This window comes from Podarcis gaigeae (assembly GCF_964106915.1).
Source record: "Podarcis gaigeae genome assembly, chromosome: 17".
Classification (NCBI taxonomy): domain Eukaryota; kingdom Metazoa; phylum Chordata; class Lepidosauria; order Squamata; family Lacertidae; genus Podarcis; species Podarcis gaigeae.
In genome coordinates, this window is record NC_139694.1 from 3,175,840 (window position 1) to 3,192,844 (window position 17,005).

The 17,005-nt window shown below is 46.8% G+C and overlaps 1 protein-coding gene and 1 long non-coding RNA gene across 2 annotated transcripts in view; one reads left to right on the forward strand and one right to left on the reverse strand.

Moving 5' to 3' along the window:
* Positions 1 to 17,005, reverse strand: part of LOC310835334 — a 364,886-nt gene that overhangs the window by 345,715 nt on the left and 2,166 nt on the right. The window lies entirely within an intron of this gene.
* C1R (complement C1r) lies at positions 1,345 to 16,629 on the forward strand. The gene is made up of 11 exons (XM_083718869.1): positions 1,345 to 1,498; positions 3,402 to 3,642; positions 5,683 to 5,875; positions 7,490 to 7,630; positions 8,519 to 8,715; positions 9,652 to 9,799; positions 9,886 to 10,007; positions 11,985 to 12,063; positions 12,804 to 12,941; positions 14,248 to 14,322; positions 15,586 to 16,629. Coding segments are annotated over exons 1-11 (2,172 nt in total). The 5' UTR covers positions 1,345 to 1,496; the 3' UTR covers positions 16,422 to 16,629.

The following is a 17,005-nucleotide window of genomic DNA, read 5'->3' on the forward strand; positions in this document are numbered from 1 at the left end:
AGAGGCGGGTCTCCTGGGGGCTGGGACCACCCCGGCCTCAGAGAAGATAAAGGCCAGTCAGCCTGGTCCCAGGTTGCGGGAGCAACGTTGTTGATGAGCTGTTTCGGCCAGCATCCAGTCCTGTTCCCCCAGAGTTCCTGTCCTTGCCTGGCTTCTCGCTGTGGACCCCGCTTTGCCCGAGGAGGACTGTCTGCCGACCCTCAACTCAGGTCCTAGACCTCACCCCACGGTAACCTCCCCCTCCCCCCGGACCAGCACACTCTGAAGAGACACAGCCAACTAGAATCAAGGCAGATGCACAGCAGATATTTAAAGTGCACCCAAAGCACATGATGACTCCCCCCCCAGAGAATACAGGGAACTATGGTTTTCCCCTACAATACATAGCACCCTTAAAAAACTACAGTTCCCAGGATTCTTTGGGGGTAGTCATGTGCTTTTGATGTATGTCTGGCATGCTTTAAATGTATGGTGATCTGCTCTCACTCTTGTTTGGATGAGCCAGCAGCCTATCTCAGTATAAGACAGCTTTCATACATCTCATATGTGAGCAGTGGGTTAAGGACCGGGGACGTGAGTGGCACTGTAGTCTAAATCACTGAGGCTCTTGGGCTTGCTGATCGGAAGGTCGGCGGTTCGAATCCCTGCGACGGGGTGAGCTGCCGTTGCTCAGTCCCTGCTCCTGCCAACCTAGCAGTTCAAAAGCACACCAGTGCAAGCAGATAAACAGGTACCTCTGCAGTGGGAAGGTAAATGGTGTTTCTGTGTGCTCTCGTTTCCATCATGGTGTTCTGTTGCCCAAGAAGCGGTTTAGTCCTGCTGGCCACATGACCTGGAAAGCTGTCTGCGGACAAACGCTGGCTCCCTCAGCCTGAAAGCGAGATGAGCGCTGCAACCCCATAGTCGCCTTTGACTGGACTTAACTGTCCAGGGGTCCTTTACCTTTTTTACCTAAAGACTGGCGAACTCCATGTTGACATGTCCCAGGGAGGTTACTTGTATTTCTGTTCTTCCAAGCTCCCCATTTCCCCAAGCAGCAAGACATTTCAGGGGAGCACTCCCCATGCTTTGATTTTCTTTGGAGGTGAAGGCACTGGAGATGTTTTTTTGAAAGTGTTGCTTGAGGCTGTCCGCTCCTGCATCTGATGTGGGCTGGAGCTTTGCAAGGCTCACAACCTTTGCAGTTAAGGCACAACTGAACTGTTTGTGCAACAGTTTTACTCCTCTGGAATCTGATTGTGAAAGCTTCTGTCCATCACTCCACCTCTGTGGGGACAGCAGAGGGCAGCAGAACACAGCAGAAAGGAAAATACCTCTCTTGCCCAACTGATTTGGAAACCAGTTATCTCCCCCTTCCCTCCCTCTCAGCAAGGTCTGCCCCAACTTCCACGAATCACGGCTTAACAGGGTTAAGTGTTGATGAAATCTGTTTGCTGCTCCCAAGCACAGACCACCAGACCGGGAGGGAGGAAGAGAGTTAACTCAAGTCTGCAAGCATGTGAGTGTTGATTGTGTGGCGAAGGGAGAGGGTGGCATGCCTAACGGTAGCAAAAGGATTCGCTTTACTCTGGCAAAGCCTGGGGCCAAATCTAATATCCAAAGATTACAGTGTTTCCATTATCAAATGACGCTGGTTGCATGAACAAAGCATGGTGTCTGGGGCAGCTGCCAGATGGGTGTTTGTTGTGGGACGGGTGCTCTTTGCAGTGGCGTAGCATGGGTTGTCAGCACCCGGGGCAAGGCAAGTAATTTGCAACCCCTAACCCGTGGATTTGCGCCCCCTAACCCAAACCCCCAGATGTTGCGCCCGGTGCAGCCGGCCCCCCCTGCACCCCCCCACGCTATGCCACTGGCTCTTTGTGCAGGCAGATTTTTTTTACAGTGTTCACCCAACTTCATTGGCATCAAAATGCCAGCCTATATTTTGTCCCCATTTTGTCCCCATTTACTCTTTCTGGGGAAATTTCAATAACAACAGCACCAAGGTATTGCCAACACCCCCTTTGCAATACAGTGGTACCTCGGGTTAAGAACTTAATTCTTTCCGGAGGTCCGTTCTTAACCTGAAACTGTTCTTAACCTGAAGCTCCACTTTAGCTAATGGGGCCTACCGCTACGCCGCCACTGCGTGATTTCTGTTCTCATCCTGAAGCAAAGTTCTGAACCCGAGGTACTATTTCCGGGTTAGCAGAGTCTGTAACCTGAAGCGTATGTAACCAGAGGTACCACTGTATCTGCATGGCCCACTTGCAGTATTAACCTCAACTGGAAACCCCCTGGGAAATGACCTATAGAACAGCATTTAGCTTTAAAGGAGTGCAACTTATAGTCTAAAGATGTTTCTAACCTGGCATGTTCTCAGTCTGTTCTAGTAGCCCCCTGAAGAGGCTGGCACTACCGGTTAGATGCTTCTCTTATCTCAACAGGATGCTTCTTCCAAGATGCTTTGTAGTCACAACCACACTAGTCAAAGCAGGGGTGTATAGACCCAAAGCCTTTAGTTCTTGCGAATGGCTGATGATTTCCCTCCCAGCCCTTTCTCCAGAAAGTTTGTGGCCTTCAGGTCTAAGGAGCTGTGCACAGAACATACTCAGAGAAATAGCAAAAACAAAAGCTGCTGCCTTGAGACTAATGGGAGCAAAACTAAGAACTGCACAAGAGGATTGTGGCTTCTTGTTAGGCCTGAGTGCTGCCTGCAACTCTTCCTCACTGGTTCCAGAGTCTCTGAACAGATGTGCATAGCCATCAAGGACCACTGAGTTCATGATGCTCTCTTGCTGTCATGCCAATTCTGAGGGATCCAGGTCTTTAACGCTCCAGTCAGGGTGGCTAATGGCCAGGGTTGATGGGACCTGGAAACCAACAACATCTGCATGGCCAAAGACTAGCCACCTCACATTTAATGGGTGCTGATTTACGCCTTTTCTAGAAATAAAATTAGGACCCTTTTTAGTGCAGTTCCCAGCACATCCATAATTGTGCCCAAAGATTCAAGACCCAATTCAATATCTAGCCCACATAACAAGTTGTTTTATAGTGTGACTATGCAATCATCACTACTGCACAAGTGCAGAACTGAGTGCAGAATTCACCAGTCTGCTAAATATAAGCTTCTATTTTTTCCCTTTTTTTAAAAGCAAATTTTTAGCCCTTAAGGCTACACATATAAGATTAAAATTACACAGGGAACCCTGGTGTAACATCTAAATCACGAATAGTAGCTAAGCCAGATATTTAATATGACTTGAGATCACAATCTAGCTCCTTTGCCCATCCAGTGACTATCAGAAACAGATGCAAAAACATTTCAACGTAAGCATAGTTCTGAATGTGAGGCTCCTTAGCACCAAGTTCCTTTTCCTTTTGGTCTTCATTCTCAAATGTGTGTGTTGTATTTACAGGTTTTTCCGACTCCTCCAACTCCTCCTTCTGCAGGGAGCTTTAATCTTTGGAGCTCTCAGTTCCACGACAGCCACGAGGAAGCTCTTTGGGGAGGTCAGGTCCCCCAATTACCCCAAGCCATACCCAAACAACAATGAAAGTACCTGGGACATTTCTGTGCCAAAGGGCTTCAGAGTGAAACTGAATTTCTGGCAGTTCGATCTGGAGCCATCTGAGGACTGCACTTATGACTACGTCAAGGTGTGTGTGTGGACAGAGCCTGGGATGCAGAGGGGGTGGTAGAGGAATTGCTGCATTTCCAAGTGGCTGAATCCCCATTTTGCATAGCTTGGCCCCACAAGTCTCTGCTCTGTTATTATGTTTCCCTCTCTCCCCAGGGTGTATGGGGTATTAGGGGTGGGGTAGTACCTCACCACACGGGTGGCGCTGTGGTCTAAACCACAGAGCCTGGGACTTGCCGATCAGAAGGTCGGCGGTTCGAATCCCCATGGCGGGGTGAGATCCTATTGCTCAGTCCCAGCTTCTGCCCACCTAGCAGTTTGAAAGCACATCAAAGTGCAAGTAGATAAATAGGTACCGCTCTGGCGGGAAGGTAAATGGTGTTTCTGTGTGCTGCTCTGGTTTGTTAGAAGCAGCTTAGTCCTGCTGGCCACATGACCCAGAAGCTGTACGCTGGCTCCCTCGTCCAATAAAGCAAGATAAGTGCCGCAACCTCATGGTCAGGGGTCCCTTTACCCTTACCTCTAGTACCTCTGCTGGGGGACATGATGCACTCCTTCTAGGGCAGTTTGTCCACCTTTGGTCCCCACCCTGCACTCAGCTCTCACCTCCTAGAAGCTGTCAGCATGTGACAGCAGCCACACCCCAGGAATGCCTTCCACTGGCTGGCTAAACCAGGTGAGGGTAGCTTAAGGTTACCAGATGTCCCCGTTTCCTGGGGACAGTCCCCGGATTTACAAGTCAGTCCCCATACAAAATCCTATCATTCCTACTGAAGTTGAAAAGGGTTCCCGGATTCATTGAAAAAAATCTGGTAACCTTAGGGTAGCTGGTGAGTTAGGGACTTCCCCTGCATGCAAAGACAGGTTCTGGTGGATTGAACAGATGAGACCAATAGTGGGTCCATCACTCAAGAAGTCGGTTTCTGCACGTGCTGCGGAGGGAAGTGAGGGGCAGGTGGAGCTCATCCACCTGGGAAGATAGCTCATCTAGGAGAAAGAAAGCTCTGATCCTAAACCCTGCTGCCTTGCAGGACATCTTCAGGAGAAGAAAAGGCTAAGGAGTAAACCTGTCAGGAATGAGCCAGCTCCCAGAGAAGATTTACAGCCAACTGCAGAAAGCAGCCAGGAACAGAGAGGCTTAGATGTTAGTCAGACAGGAGAGAGCCGGCAACTGCAGACTTCGGCTCTTCCTGATCTGATGAACCGGCTGTTAAGGCAGTAGCTGAGAGCAGGCGGGAACACAGCCAAAGCTCCCAAGAAGCGGCTGGAGCTGATCCACTCAGCCCTAAGAGTCGGCGAATGAGAGGGTCGTTAGATAGGAAGCAAAACAAGAGACTTAAGAGTCAGAAGTTCAATTTCTTCTCTTGAGGCCGGAAGAAGTCTTCAGAAGGGTCATCTTGAGTAATGATACTGGAGGCTTTGTCAGAGCTTCCAGAGCTATCTGTTTGTTTTTGCAATAAATTCCCCTTTACCTATGCTTACTGTGTTATCAAGCTGGGAACCTGGACTCCTGACAAAGCCCTACGCAAATCCAAAGTGGATGGCGCCTTGTAAGCCTCCTTCCAGCAACTCCTGTAGCCAAGCTGGTCCCAAACGTATTGCTCTGCTTTCCTTTGGACCACATCAGCGAGACCAAGGGGGGGGGTCTTGTTGTCTGGGCAGCCCAGGACCTCCATCGGCACTGCCCAGACTTGCACCCAGGGGAGGTCACTTTGGTGTTGCTCAAGCAACAGTTTGACTTCACCCATGGAGGTGCACTCCATTGTCTCTCGAGACAGACGGATGTCAACAACCTTCCTTCCAAGGGCCTTTCCCTCTTTTTCAAACAATAGGCCAACATACAGCAGCAGCACTGTTTTTTTTAACCCACCCCCCCAGTTTCAAAAACAATTCACCACAACATGGCGTCCTCCTCAAAGAGACACCACAGCTTAAGAAGTGGAAGCCGGAAACCCACTGGGCTTGGGTGCATGCAACCTAGGGATGAGGTTCTTTGGATCTTGGTCTATTAAGACCACTGTTTCTAATACTTTCTCCTTCCCTTACTGGGTTCTGGCAGATCACAGCCAACAAGAAAGACTTAGGCCGGTACTGCGGCCAGCAAGACTCAACCACCGGCAACCACCCTAGAGGCAAAGAGATTTTGTCAGCTGGCAACCGAATGCGGCTGCTGTTCCACTCCGACTTCTCCAATGAAGAAAATGGCACCAATGTCTTCTACAAGGGCTTCCAGGCTTATTATCAAGCAGTAGGTGAGCATAGAGCCTCCATTCTCTGCAGAAGGGGACAGGCGGGGCTGATGCAAATGACGGCAGTCTGACTACAGCCGTACCTCAGAAGTCGAACGCCTTTCGACCTGAACGTTTGGGTTCCCGAACGCCGCAAACCCGGAGGCGAGTGTTGCGGATTTCGAATGTTCTTTGGAACCCAAACGTCCGGTGTGGGTTCTGCGGCTTCTGACTGGTTGCAGGAGCTTCCTGCAGCCAATCGGAAGCCGCACCTTGGTTTCCAAACGTTTTGGAATTTGAAAGGACTTCAGTTTGACTTCCGAGGTACGACTGTACAGGCAGAGGCCACACTGGGGAGTTATGGACAAAGCTTACTACTGTGAGAAGGGAGGGGGTCTCTCAGTATAAAGTTGCCCCCCTGTGTCAGGTGTGTTCAGACTACCATCCATTGTGCTCTCACTGCTGGTATTCAAAGCTGCATGCACACAATATTAGGCACAATTCATATTGATCCTGTAGTTTCTTGACAAACAGTGCAATTTGATGTGGGTTTTTTTCTCCCAAACCAGCTTCAGTCTGACTAGAATTGTTTTAAAAATTTTATTTATGATTTTCAATTTTATACATTTCAATAATTTTACTGTCATTTTAACATTTCAAAACTCAACTTCCTTCCCCCTCCTTCTCCAGTTCCTTAAATTTATTTTTTAATATTTTCTGCATATTCCAATTAATTTAATCATTTATTCATCTACTTTAAATGTATAATCTTATAAAACTGCAGGTTATTACAATAATCTTGCCAATGTTCTTCTCTGTTTACAGTTTGTTTGCAAATATTCAATAAACCGTTTCCATTCTTTTATAAAAAGTTTGTTACCTTGATTTCTTTTTTTTCTGGTAAGTTTTGTCATTTCTGCGTATTCCATTAGTTTTTGTATCTATTCTTCTTTCATCACGACTTCTTCTTTTCACTTTTGGGCAAACAACATTCTTGCCGCTGTAGTCGCATACATAAATAAATTTCTATACCATTTGAGTAGTTCTGTCCCTATAATTCCCCAAAGGAAAGCTTCTGTTTTTTTTTTAAACAAATGTTATTTTAAACTTCTTTTTTCAATTTATTATATATCAATTCCCAGTAAGCTTTAACCTTACTAAAGGTTAAAGGTCAGTCTGACTAGAATCACAGAGCATAAAATCATAGAAGGAGCGTCTCCACCCCCATCGTTCTGCCCGGGCACTGAGGTCCAGCTCCGAGGGCCTTCTGACGGTTCCCTCCCTGCGAGAAGCCAAGTTACAGGGAACCAGGCAGAGGGCCTTCTCGGTGGTGGCACTCGCCCTGGGTAACGCCCTTCCACCAGATGTCAAAGAGAAAAACAACTACCAGACTTTTAGAAGACATCTGAAGGCAGCCCTGTTTAGGGAAGTTTTAATGTTTAATAGGTTATTGTATTTTAGTGTTCTGTTGGAAGCTGCCCAGAGTGGCTGGGGAAACCCAGCCAGATGGGCGGGACATAAATAATAAATTGTTGTTGTGGTTGGGACTCTGAGGGTCATCAAGTCCAACCCCCTGCAAACCTTCAAGCCAAATTAGTGTATAAACCTTTTCTAACCCTCGTTGTGGGATATCCCCAGACTTGGATGAGTGCGCCCTTGAAAACGACATCGAAGATGGCGCACCTCGGTGCCAGCACTTCTGCCACAACTACATAGGGGGCTACTTCTGCTCTTGTCAGCCCGGCTACCGTCTCCAGAGTGACCAACATTCCTGTAAAGGTAAGAGGACGAGCCAGGCTGTATGCACGCTATACCTCTGGAACACATTTGAAGCACATTTCCCTCTGCAAAGGATTCTGCGCACTGTCGCTGATGCCTCACAGTGTCACACTTCCCAGCAACCTTTAACTGACAGCGCCCAGAATTCTTTGAGGGAAACTGTGTGCTTCGAATGCATGCTGTAAAGTTATAGTGTGTATATTGCAGAAAGCTAATGGGTGGGACTATGGAGGGCTACTGCATTCTAGTGCTTATGGAAAGCTGTGGTCCAAGATGTCAGCCATTCGTGACTAATCACATAAAAACAGAAGAAAACGTTAAACATTAAAAACTTGCCTGTATCAGGAATGTTTTATTACATGTTTATATGTGCTGGAAACTGCCCAGAGTGGCTGGGGAAACCCAGCCAGATGGGTAGGAAATAATAATAATAATAATAATAATAATAATAATAATAATAATAATAATAAATTTCTTAAGTAAACCGCTCTCTCTTGGCCTCAGTCTCACACCCTCAATGTATAGAAAATGGTAGTGGTTTTTGTTACAGTGGGGATGTAAAGATTACTGTAATCATGCATGTGAAGTATTTTGAACATGGCAAATGCTGTTCCTGTTTGTATGGATTCATAATCCCATTTAATCTGTTGCGTTCACAGTATGGGTCATTGGAGCGACAAAAGGGGAGCTTTTCCTGCACTTTCAATCAGTGTTGATATAGGTGAGGTCTATAATCTGTGTTAGAAATTGTGGCTACAGAACAGGGACCGATCATTCTTCCAGTTGAATAGTGTGGTGAAAGAGAGAAGAATGGACCACCTACAAGGAAAGGATGCTCTGTGGGTCCCTGGCTTTCAGCAAACCTTATTTTGCTTCCTTGCCCTGCAGTGAATTGCAGCAACGAACTGTTCACGGAGCAATCTGGGTACTTGTCAAGCCCTGGTTATCCCCAGCCCTACCCAGCTGATTTACGCTGCAACTACAGCATACGAGTGGAGGCAGGCCTGATCATCACACTCAAATTCCTGGAGCCTTTCGAAATTGATGATCACCAGCAAGTCCGCTGTCCTTATGACCAGCTCAAGGTATTGTAGATCACTGTACCCCTGGCTGGGGCTGTTCCACTCAGCCCTGCTTACTCCAAATAGATCATAAATGAGGAAAGAGGGATGCTCCAAAATGTACAAATGTCTGCAATCTGTCTTTGAAGTATCTAGTTCTCAGCATGTGGAATAAAGAAGTCCTGCTATTTTCTTGAAAGCCGTTTTTTGAATATATTGAGAATGTTGTTCTGTATGTTCATTGCCACCTTCCCCGCAGGCTGAACTTCTTTTGGAAAGAGAAATCATTAGGGTGTTTTTGAAATAGCTAATATATTCACAAATACCATCGTTCAGCCCGGACACTGAGCTCCAGCTCCGAGGGCAAGAAGTGAAGCTACAGGGAACCAGGCAGAGGGCCTTCTTGGTAGTGGCGCCCGCCCTGTGGAACGCCCTCCCATTAGATGTCAAAGGAATAAACAACAATATCTGATGTTTAGAAGACATCTGAAGGCAGCCCTCTTTAGGGAAGTTTTTAATGTTTGATGTTTTATCGCTTATTATTATTCTGTTGGGAGCCACCCAGAGTGGCTGGGGAAACCCAGCCAGATGGGTGGGGTACAAATAAATTAGTAGTAGTAGTAGTAGTAGTAGTAGTAAGTGTAGTGCTGAATAGCATCCACACTCGTACGGACAGCAAATACTTTGCTCCCAAAGGATTAGTGGATTAGTGGTTAAGAGCGGTAGTCTCGTAATCTGGTGAACTGGGTTCGATTCCCCGCTCCTCCACATGCAGCTGCTGGGTGACCTTGGGCTAGTCACACTTCTTGAAGTCTCTCAGCCTCACTCACCTCACAGAGTGTTTGTTGTGGGGGAGGAAGGGAAAAGGAGATCGTTAGCCGCTTTGAGACTCCTTCGGGTAGTGATAAAGCGGGATATCAAATCCAAACTCTTCTTCCCAAACTCTCTGCTTCTCACCAGATCCAAGTTGGTGGGGAAGAGGTTGGCGAATTCTGTGGCACAACGTCTCCAGGAAGCATTGAAACCAATGGCTCTTCGGTGGACGTACTTTTCCACACGGATGATTCAGGATACAGCCGTGGGTGGAAGATCCGGTACAGCACAGAAAGTAAAGTATCCCCATCCAGCAGACGGAGATAAATGGTACTCAGCCATCTGCCGCTGCTTCCTTCATTCCTCTCTTATCTCCAACAGGAGTCCCTTGCCCACAGCCTGTTCCAAATGATGAGTTCACCATCATTCAAGACCTACAGCCATTGTATCAATACCAGGACTACTTCATTGCCAGCTGCAGGACTGGATATCGGCTGATGGAGGTGGGACTCATTTATCTAGGGCTGAGGACACATTTGAAGCACATTTGAAGCACATTTCCCCCCTCAAAGAATTATCGGCACCCCACTTTACCCCTCATAGAGTTACAATTCCCAGCAAGCCTTAATAAACAGCAGTGCCCAGCACTTTGTGAGCAAGGCAAGGAAGAGATTCCACTTCTGACACCAGTGTTGCAAGCCACACCAATCTCTGCCTAGCAGTGCACAAGATTTCAGGGGGTCTTGGCCCTCCATTGGTGTCTGTGTTCTTATGGGGAAATTAGGCACAATGGCAGTGCTGGATTAAACCCTGTAGAGAACCCTAGGCAGTCAAAATCTCGGCAGCCCCCTTGCAAATTATCTCTTAATACATTTTTTATTTTACCAACCAACTTTAATAAGCCAAATCAATATTATTTTGATCCATTGTTGTGAAGGCCCTAAAAGGCCTCCTCTGTGTATTTGGCAATCCGGCCCTGCAAAAATGGAGGCTAGTGTCTTAATAATATATGGCTTATTTTACACATATATACAACCTTTAGTCTCCAGTCATAGAAACATGGAACTGCAGTTGGAAGAGACCAACTAGTCCAACCCCCTGCAATGAAGGGGCGCACAGCAGAAGCACCCCTAAAGGTGCCAGCTTATCTTTATGGCAGCACGACCAGCCTCCTTTTTGTTCTGCAACCTGTCTTGGTCTCCAGGGGACATACAAGCACGATTCCTTGTGCGACTTCATCAACACGTAGGATTAAAGGCTGGTACACACTTTGGACCTTTGCCAGGTTAAATTAACTTATCACATGCTAATTGCTGATGCTCAGAAGTAGGTTTACACACATGAATCTCAATTACACTAGCACAAACACTTATTAAACACCTCAAAACCTTTAGAGAAGGAAAGAATGTGCTTTGGATGTGTTTTAAAGGTATAATGTGTACATCGAGTGGCTTCTCCATTATCGTACTTTATCTCTCTGCCTTCTAAGCCTTTCCCTCCTATGATGTCCTCATGATCCCTCAGGCTTTGGGTGTGTGTGTGTTTTCTCCTCCATTCCTAAACGCTTCTCTTCCCTTTTACATCTCCCAGTTTTTATCCTAGGAACAGTTTAAGGAATATGTCAGGGCAAGAGAAACATCTGATTCAACAAATATTTATCTCCCAAAGGCATCTGCGCTTGTGGATCTGATTAAGGCAGAAAGAGATGTGACGATTGCATAATTTCTGGCCAGGGTCATGAATAAGTGGGGAAATCGAAAGTAGAGCAGAACAAACAAGCAGGCCTGAAATTGATCCAGTGTTCAGCCCCAGAATTTGTCTTGGTAGTTATGACTCAGCTCTGCCAGGATCTAAAACCGCATTTCCCCAACCTGGTGCTCTCCAGATGTTTTGGTCTCAAAGCAGAGATGATGGGAGGTGTTGGGAAAGGCTGGTTTAAAGTAGCAATGGTGAGTTCCTTTAAGCATGTCCAAGGGGATTTCCCTAAACATGCTAAGCCTCCAGCGCCCTCCACACTTGATATCTAGGGTTGCAGGGTATTCAAGGCAGAGGGTGTGGCTTCTGTGCAGAATTGAGCATTGGATCAGTGGCGTAGCGTGGGGGTGCAGGGGGGGGGCCGGCCGCACCGGGCGCAACATCTGGGGGTTAGGGTTAGGGGGCACAAATTACTTGCCTTGCCCCGGGTGCTGAGAACCCAGGCTACGCCACTGCATTGGATTATATATCCACAATGAAAATAAGAAAAACTGACACTCAATGCTCCTAAATCTGAGGTAGAATTTTGAATAAATTAACAGATTTTAAAAACAGCATTTGCTATCTTAAGATATAGGTCTTCCACCCACTGGCCAGGATCCAACAGGTGGGTCATGAAGCCAAATGCACCTGGCTAATTTCGGCACTGCCTGAGACAAAGGTAAGGGGCATAGCTGTGTGCAGGGACTTGCCCAACCCTCGACTGCCTTTTTGTTTTTGAGCAGGGCGACAAAGCACTGAAATCCTTCACCGCTGTCTGCCAAAAGGATGGGACGTGGCACCGCCCTATGCCCCGATGTGAAAGTGAGTAGCTAGCTACAGATCTGAAGTGCCGTATTTTTCGCTCCTTAAGATGCACCTAACCATAAGACAAACCTAGTTTTTAGAGGGGGAATGCAAGGGAAAAAAATATTCTTTAAAGGGAGCGCTGAGCAGAGCCTCCCGCGTGCATTCACTCCATAAGATGCACACACATTTCCCCTTACTTTTTAGGAGGGGAAAAGTGTGTCTTATAGAGCGAAAAATACGGTACTATTAAAAGATGGCAAGTTGCCATTGATTTTATTCATTTATTTTAAGGTCATTTAGTTGCTAGTGGGGTGGGGTGGGGGGCAGCCTTCAAATGCCAAAACATCTAGGGCTAGGCCTGTTCCCGAGACCTTCTGCACTCAACGTTGAAAGCAGCATCATACCTCTTTAAGCAGTCGTGGCTTCTTCCCCCAGAGGGAAGGTTTTGTGAAGGATGCTGATAATTGTTAGGAGACTCTTGTTCCTAAGGAAAAGCGGGACATTCTGGGCTCAAATCAGAAACTGGGATGGCGCCTGTAAATCTGGGACTGTCCCTGGAAAATAGGGGTGCTTGGAGGGTCTGTAGTCATTTCCCCATGGGTGGAAAGCCATCTTGAGGGGTGTGGGGTTTTTTTTTAGTAGGCAACTGGTAGCAGGAAATCACCACTGAATGACTGTGACCCAGCTGGACTTTGAAAGGATTCCTGAAAGAAATATTTCCTCACCTTCATTTATTTGTCGAATTTGCCTCATAGTTGTGAACTGCGGCGAACCGAAAAGCCTGACCAACGGGGACTTCAGGTATGAGTCCCAGCCAAACAATAACGACTACCTGTCAGTTGTCAAGTACAGCTGCAAAGAACGCTATTACCGCCTTTTCAGTAATGGAGGAGGTGAGTCCTGCTCAGCACAAACTGTGCCCCCCTCAGTCCCGTTCCTTTCCCATTCTGTCTTTTAAGCATTGCTGAGAATTGTATACCTGTGACAGGTAAAGCTACGGTTCCCGGGAAAGAATGTGCTTTGTGTTATGTACTGAAGTTCTCACCCTGGGCCAGCAGGGAGATACTGTAGATAGTTATGCAAATGATTGGATAGTTTTAGAAAGTTGCTACAGTAACGTTGTAACTGGAGCTCTATATAAGCAGGCTGACTGAACCCTTCAGTTCAGTTCAGTTCTGTCCTGGCCTGTGAATAAACAAGAGCTGTTGAAGAATCGCTGTGTCGTCTGATATGTTCACCCACAACTTAACACTTTGAATGTGCTTTAAAGGTGAAGTGCGGACGCAGGAATTCCCCTACATTCCACGAGGGGCCTCTCAGCCATGTTCACAGCCATTTCACTGCGGGATTTCACTTTTGTGGCATCTACCCATGGAAAATAACTGCCTCACAAAGGCTGCATGATCACATTAGGGCAGCAGCACAGGGTGTAGCTCTGGCATTACTGTACTTACTGTACTTTTCCATTTTTAAGACTATTTTTTATTATTTAAAAATCATGCTAAAAAGTGGGGGTCGTCTTATACATGGGTAGTGCATAGGGTGGACATTTGATTGGTTGCTGCCGCAGCTGTCAACAGCTATTGTGCGTGTTACTGGTTGCTGTGTCAATGGGTGATGTTGATTGGCTGACACTCGGGCATTTGTGCAGGCGATTGGCAGCTTCTGCTGGCGATGGGACAGAAGGGAGGCAGATTTTGTGGCATGTTTGGGTGAGCGATTTTCGGCAATCCCTCCTTAAAAAAGCTCAACAACTTGGTGCCATCTCCCCCCCGCCAATTTTCTTAAATTTGAGTCCCCCAAAACATGGGGCGTCTTATAGATGGAAAAGTACGGTACTGTGTAGCAGAAGCTGCAAAAGCAGAAATGGGTCAATTCTGGGGCGGTGGTTAATGCTACTTTGCATTAATGAGACAAGGAAGGTGGGAAAGAAGTTAAGGCAAGAGAAGCAGTACAATTGCTGGGTCTTGTCTTTCGGAGCTGAAAAATACTAATAATCCCAAGTTGTTGCAGGTATGTGGAGAGAGAACTGAATTTGTGATTGGAAAAAATGAGAAACTAAGAGACCTGTTCCTTCCAAAAATGGCTCCTTTCATCCCAGCCTGTGCAGATCTGCCCTTACAGAGTCAAAAAACGGGGTGTTTAAGCAGGCAAAGTTTATTCAGACTGTGCTCTCCTTATTCTGGTTTCCTTCCTCAGATATATATACCTGCTCTGCTAAGGGGTCTTGGACGGACCAAGATGACCATGAGGACATCCCTGTGTGCCTGCCAGGTAATCGACACTCTTCCATCATCCTCCTCCTCACGTTGTCTAAAAACAAACAAACCAGGCAAACACTGCAGAAAAGAGCAAGATAGAACATGAGGTTAAGGCAGAGGAGGGAGAAAAGATGGGACCAAAAACAGAGAGACAACAGCCTGATGGTGAAGCACGTTCTCTCTGCCCTAAGGTTCTGAGGTTCAATAAATTCCTGGTTAAAAGGGATCTTTGCTAGGGATGGACGATTTATTTTGTTGGAGCAGGGAGGGGGGAAGAAACAGATTTTTGTGTCAGGCACTCCGTTCCTTAGTGTCCTGAAGGTTAGGTTCCTTCAGGTGAACAGGCTGCCGAAAGCAGAGGCAGTGAGTAAAGGTGGAGCCTGCAGCTCAGGTGAGAAGTCGAAGCTAAAGCTGAGGGACACCGTTGAAGAGGCGAGAAGGATCAATGAACCATTGACTAGTATTTGGTGTTATTCTGCCTCTAGTCCTGGTGCTAGAGTTTACCCATCATGAAAAGTAGCCATTTATAGCCTTATCCTCTACAATTGTATGATAAAGCCAGTGCTTTTGTTTTTCTTCTAAAAAAAAGGTTAAGGGCACTCTCATTTTGACTCAAGAAAATCACCATTTTATAGTTCAAATTGGGGGAAATAAATACACTAAATGGACAAAAGTACAAAGAACATGCATTACCTCATATTACACAGCTGACAGCTCACAGTAACTTCCAGATTGGCACGAGGTTGTGTGCACTAACATCTTCCCGATTCCACACATCCACATTCTACACTACTTCACACATTAAACGCTCGCTTCCGTCTGAAACTCAGGAAACACCGTGACAGGAAATGCGGCCATCGGGGTTAGCAATGGAACTGACGGTTCACCATGCTAGAGAAGAAACTTAAAATTTTTAAAATTTTAGTTTCTTCTCCCGTTAGAGTCACAAAATGTTTAGGGGTGTGTGTACCCACGAGTCCCTCCCAGAAAAAAAGCACTGGATAAAACCACCCAGCTTATGGTGGTGAATGACACAGTTTAACAATGCCCTGTTTAAGAAGAGTATGTTCTCTTATCTGTCCTGAATCTCCAGGTACTTGGCTAAGTGTGTTAATAATAAGAGCAAATGCTGGTGGGGAAAAGCTGATTACGTGGGGAAGGTCTGACATGTTCTGTTAAGAGTGAATGGAAGCATTCAAAATAAGGAAATGTCACGTGGGCAATGGGGAAAAGCAGGGGGCTGTCGCCTTTTTTGACCATATTGTCTCTCTTGCAGTCTGTGGAAGACCGGACAATCCCATCAAAATAACCCAACGGATTATTGATGGCCAAGAGGCGCCAGAAGGCAGTTTCCCATGGCAAGCGAAAACAGTCGTCACCGGACGTGGAGGCGGGGCATTGCTGGGTGACCGCTGGATCTTGACCGCAGCGCACAATTTGTACCCCAAGCCGAGCAGTGCATCTCGGGTGGCTCCGAGCCCTGAGCTCTCTGAGGTGATTAAGAAGACTCAAGTCTTCTTGGGACACACGGATGTGGAGGAACTCGTAAAGCTGGGCAATCGCCCCGTCCGCAAGGTTTACATCCACCCAGCGTACAACCAGGGCCTTCCGGAGAACTTTGACGGGGACATTGCCCTCCTGGAGCTGGAGGACCCAGTGACACTTGGGCGTGACATACTGCCAATCTGTCTCCCGGATCCAGGGAACAGCACCTTCTACGCTCAAGGATGGATGGGTTATGCCAGTGGCTTCGGAGTAGAGAAGAACATCCTTGCTCACAAGCTAAAATACGTACCGATTCCAGTAGCAAGGCGTTCATCCTGTCAGCAGTGGCTGAATGGGCAGAATATTGACGGCCGGGACCCGGTCTTCACAGAGAACATGTTTTGTGCAGGTTCCCCTCACGAAACAAAAGATACCTGCCAGGGCGACAGTGGGGGGGCTTTTGCTGTGCGCGACCCGCAGACTGGGCGCTGGGCGGTCTCAGGGATTGTTTCTTGGGGCATCAATTGTGGCAACGGCTATGGCTTTTACACCAAAGTCATGAACTACCTGGACTGGATCAAGGGCATAGTGGGGAAGGATTGGGTCTCAATGCAAGGGTCAGATTAACATATTGGAATGTAAGCATCCGTTGTGATTCAGTGGAAGCTCCCGCCATTTTGTAAAGAACTGTCACCTCCAATGTATTGTTTCATAGCTCCCTCCCAGGACTGAATAAGTAGGACCTTAACTCACGGTTTAGCAAATCCTCTACATTAATCAATCTAAGGATTAGCTGGTTGATATAACAATCAAATAAATGATAGCTTGTTTGAAACTCTGTCAGTGTTATAATCGCTAAAAGATTTCTGTACTACTTGCTTTAGTAAGGGACAGATAGAAACAACGTATTATATTCCTGTGTCACTTTCCCCAAAGGAGCACAGCATGCCTTTGATTACATCCTTGTGCTAGGAAGAATGCTAGTTTCTTGTGGTTAATAAGGCAGCTGTAGAAGTTGTCAGTGGATCCAAATATGTCAGACAGGGGTGGCTGTCACAAGGGATAGTCATGGGCACTACATTCAGGATCAGCTCCATTCTGCAAAGGATGGTCGAGAAGCCTGAATCTGACATCCTCTCCTCCTCCATTTCTTTTTTCTTTTATAATACGTTTTATTGACTTTCCACAAATTTCACATAAAATTCCCATAC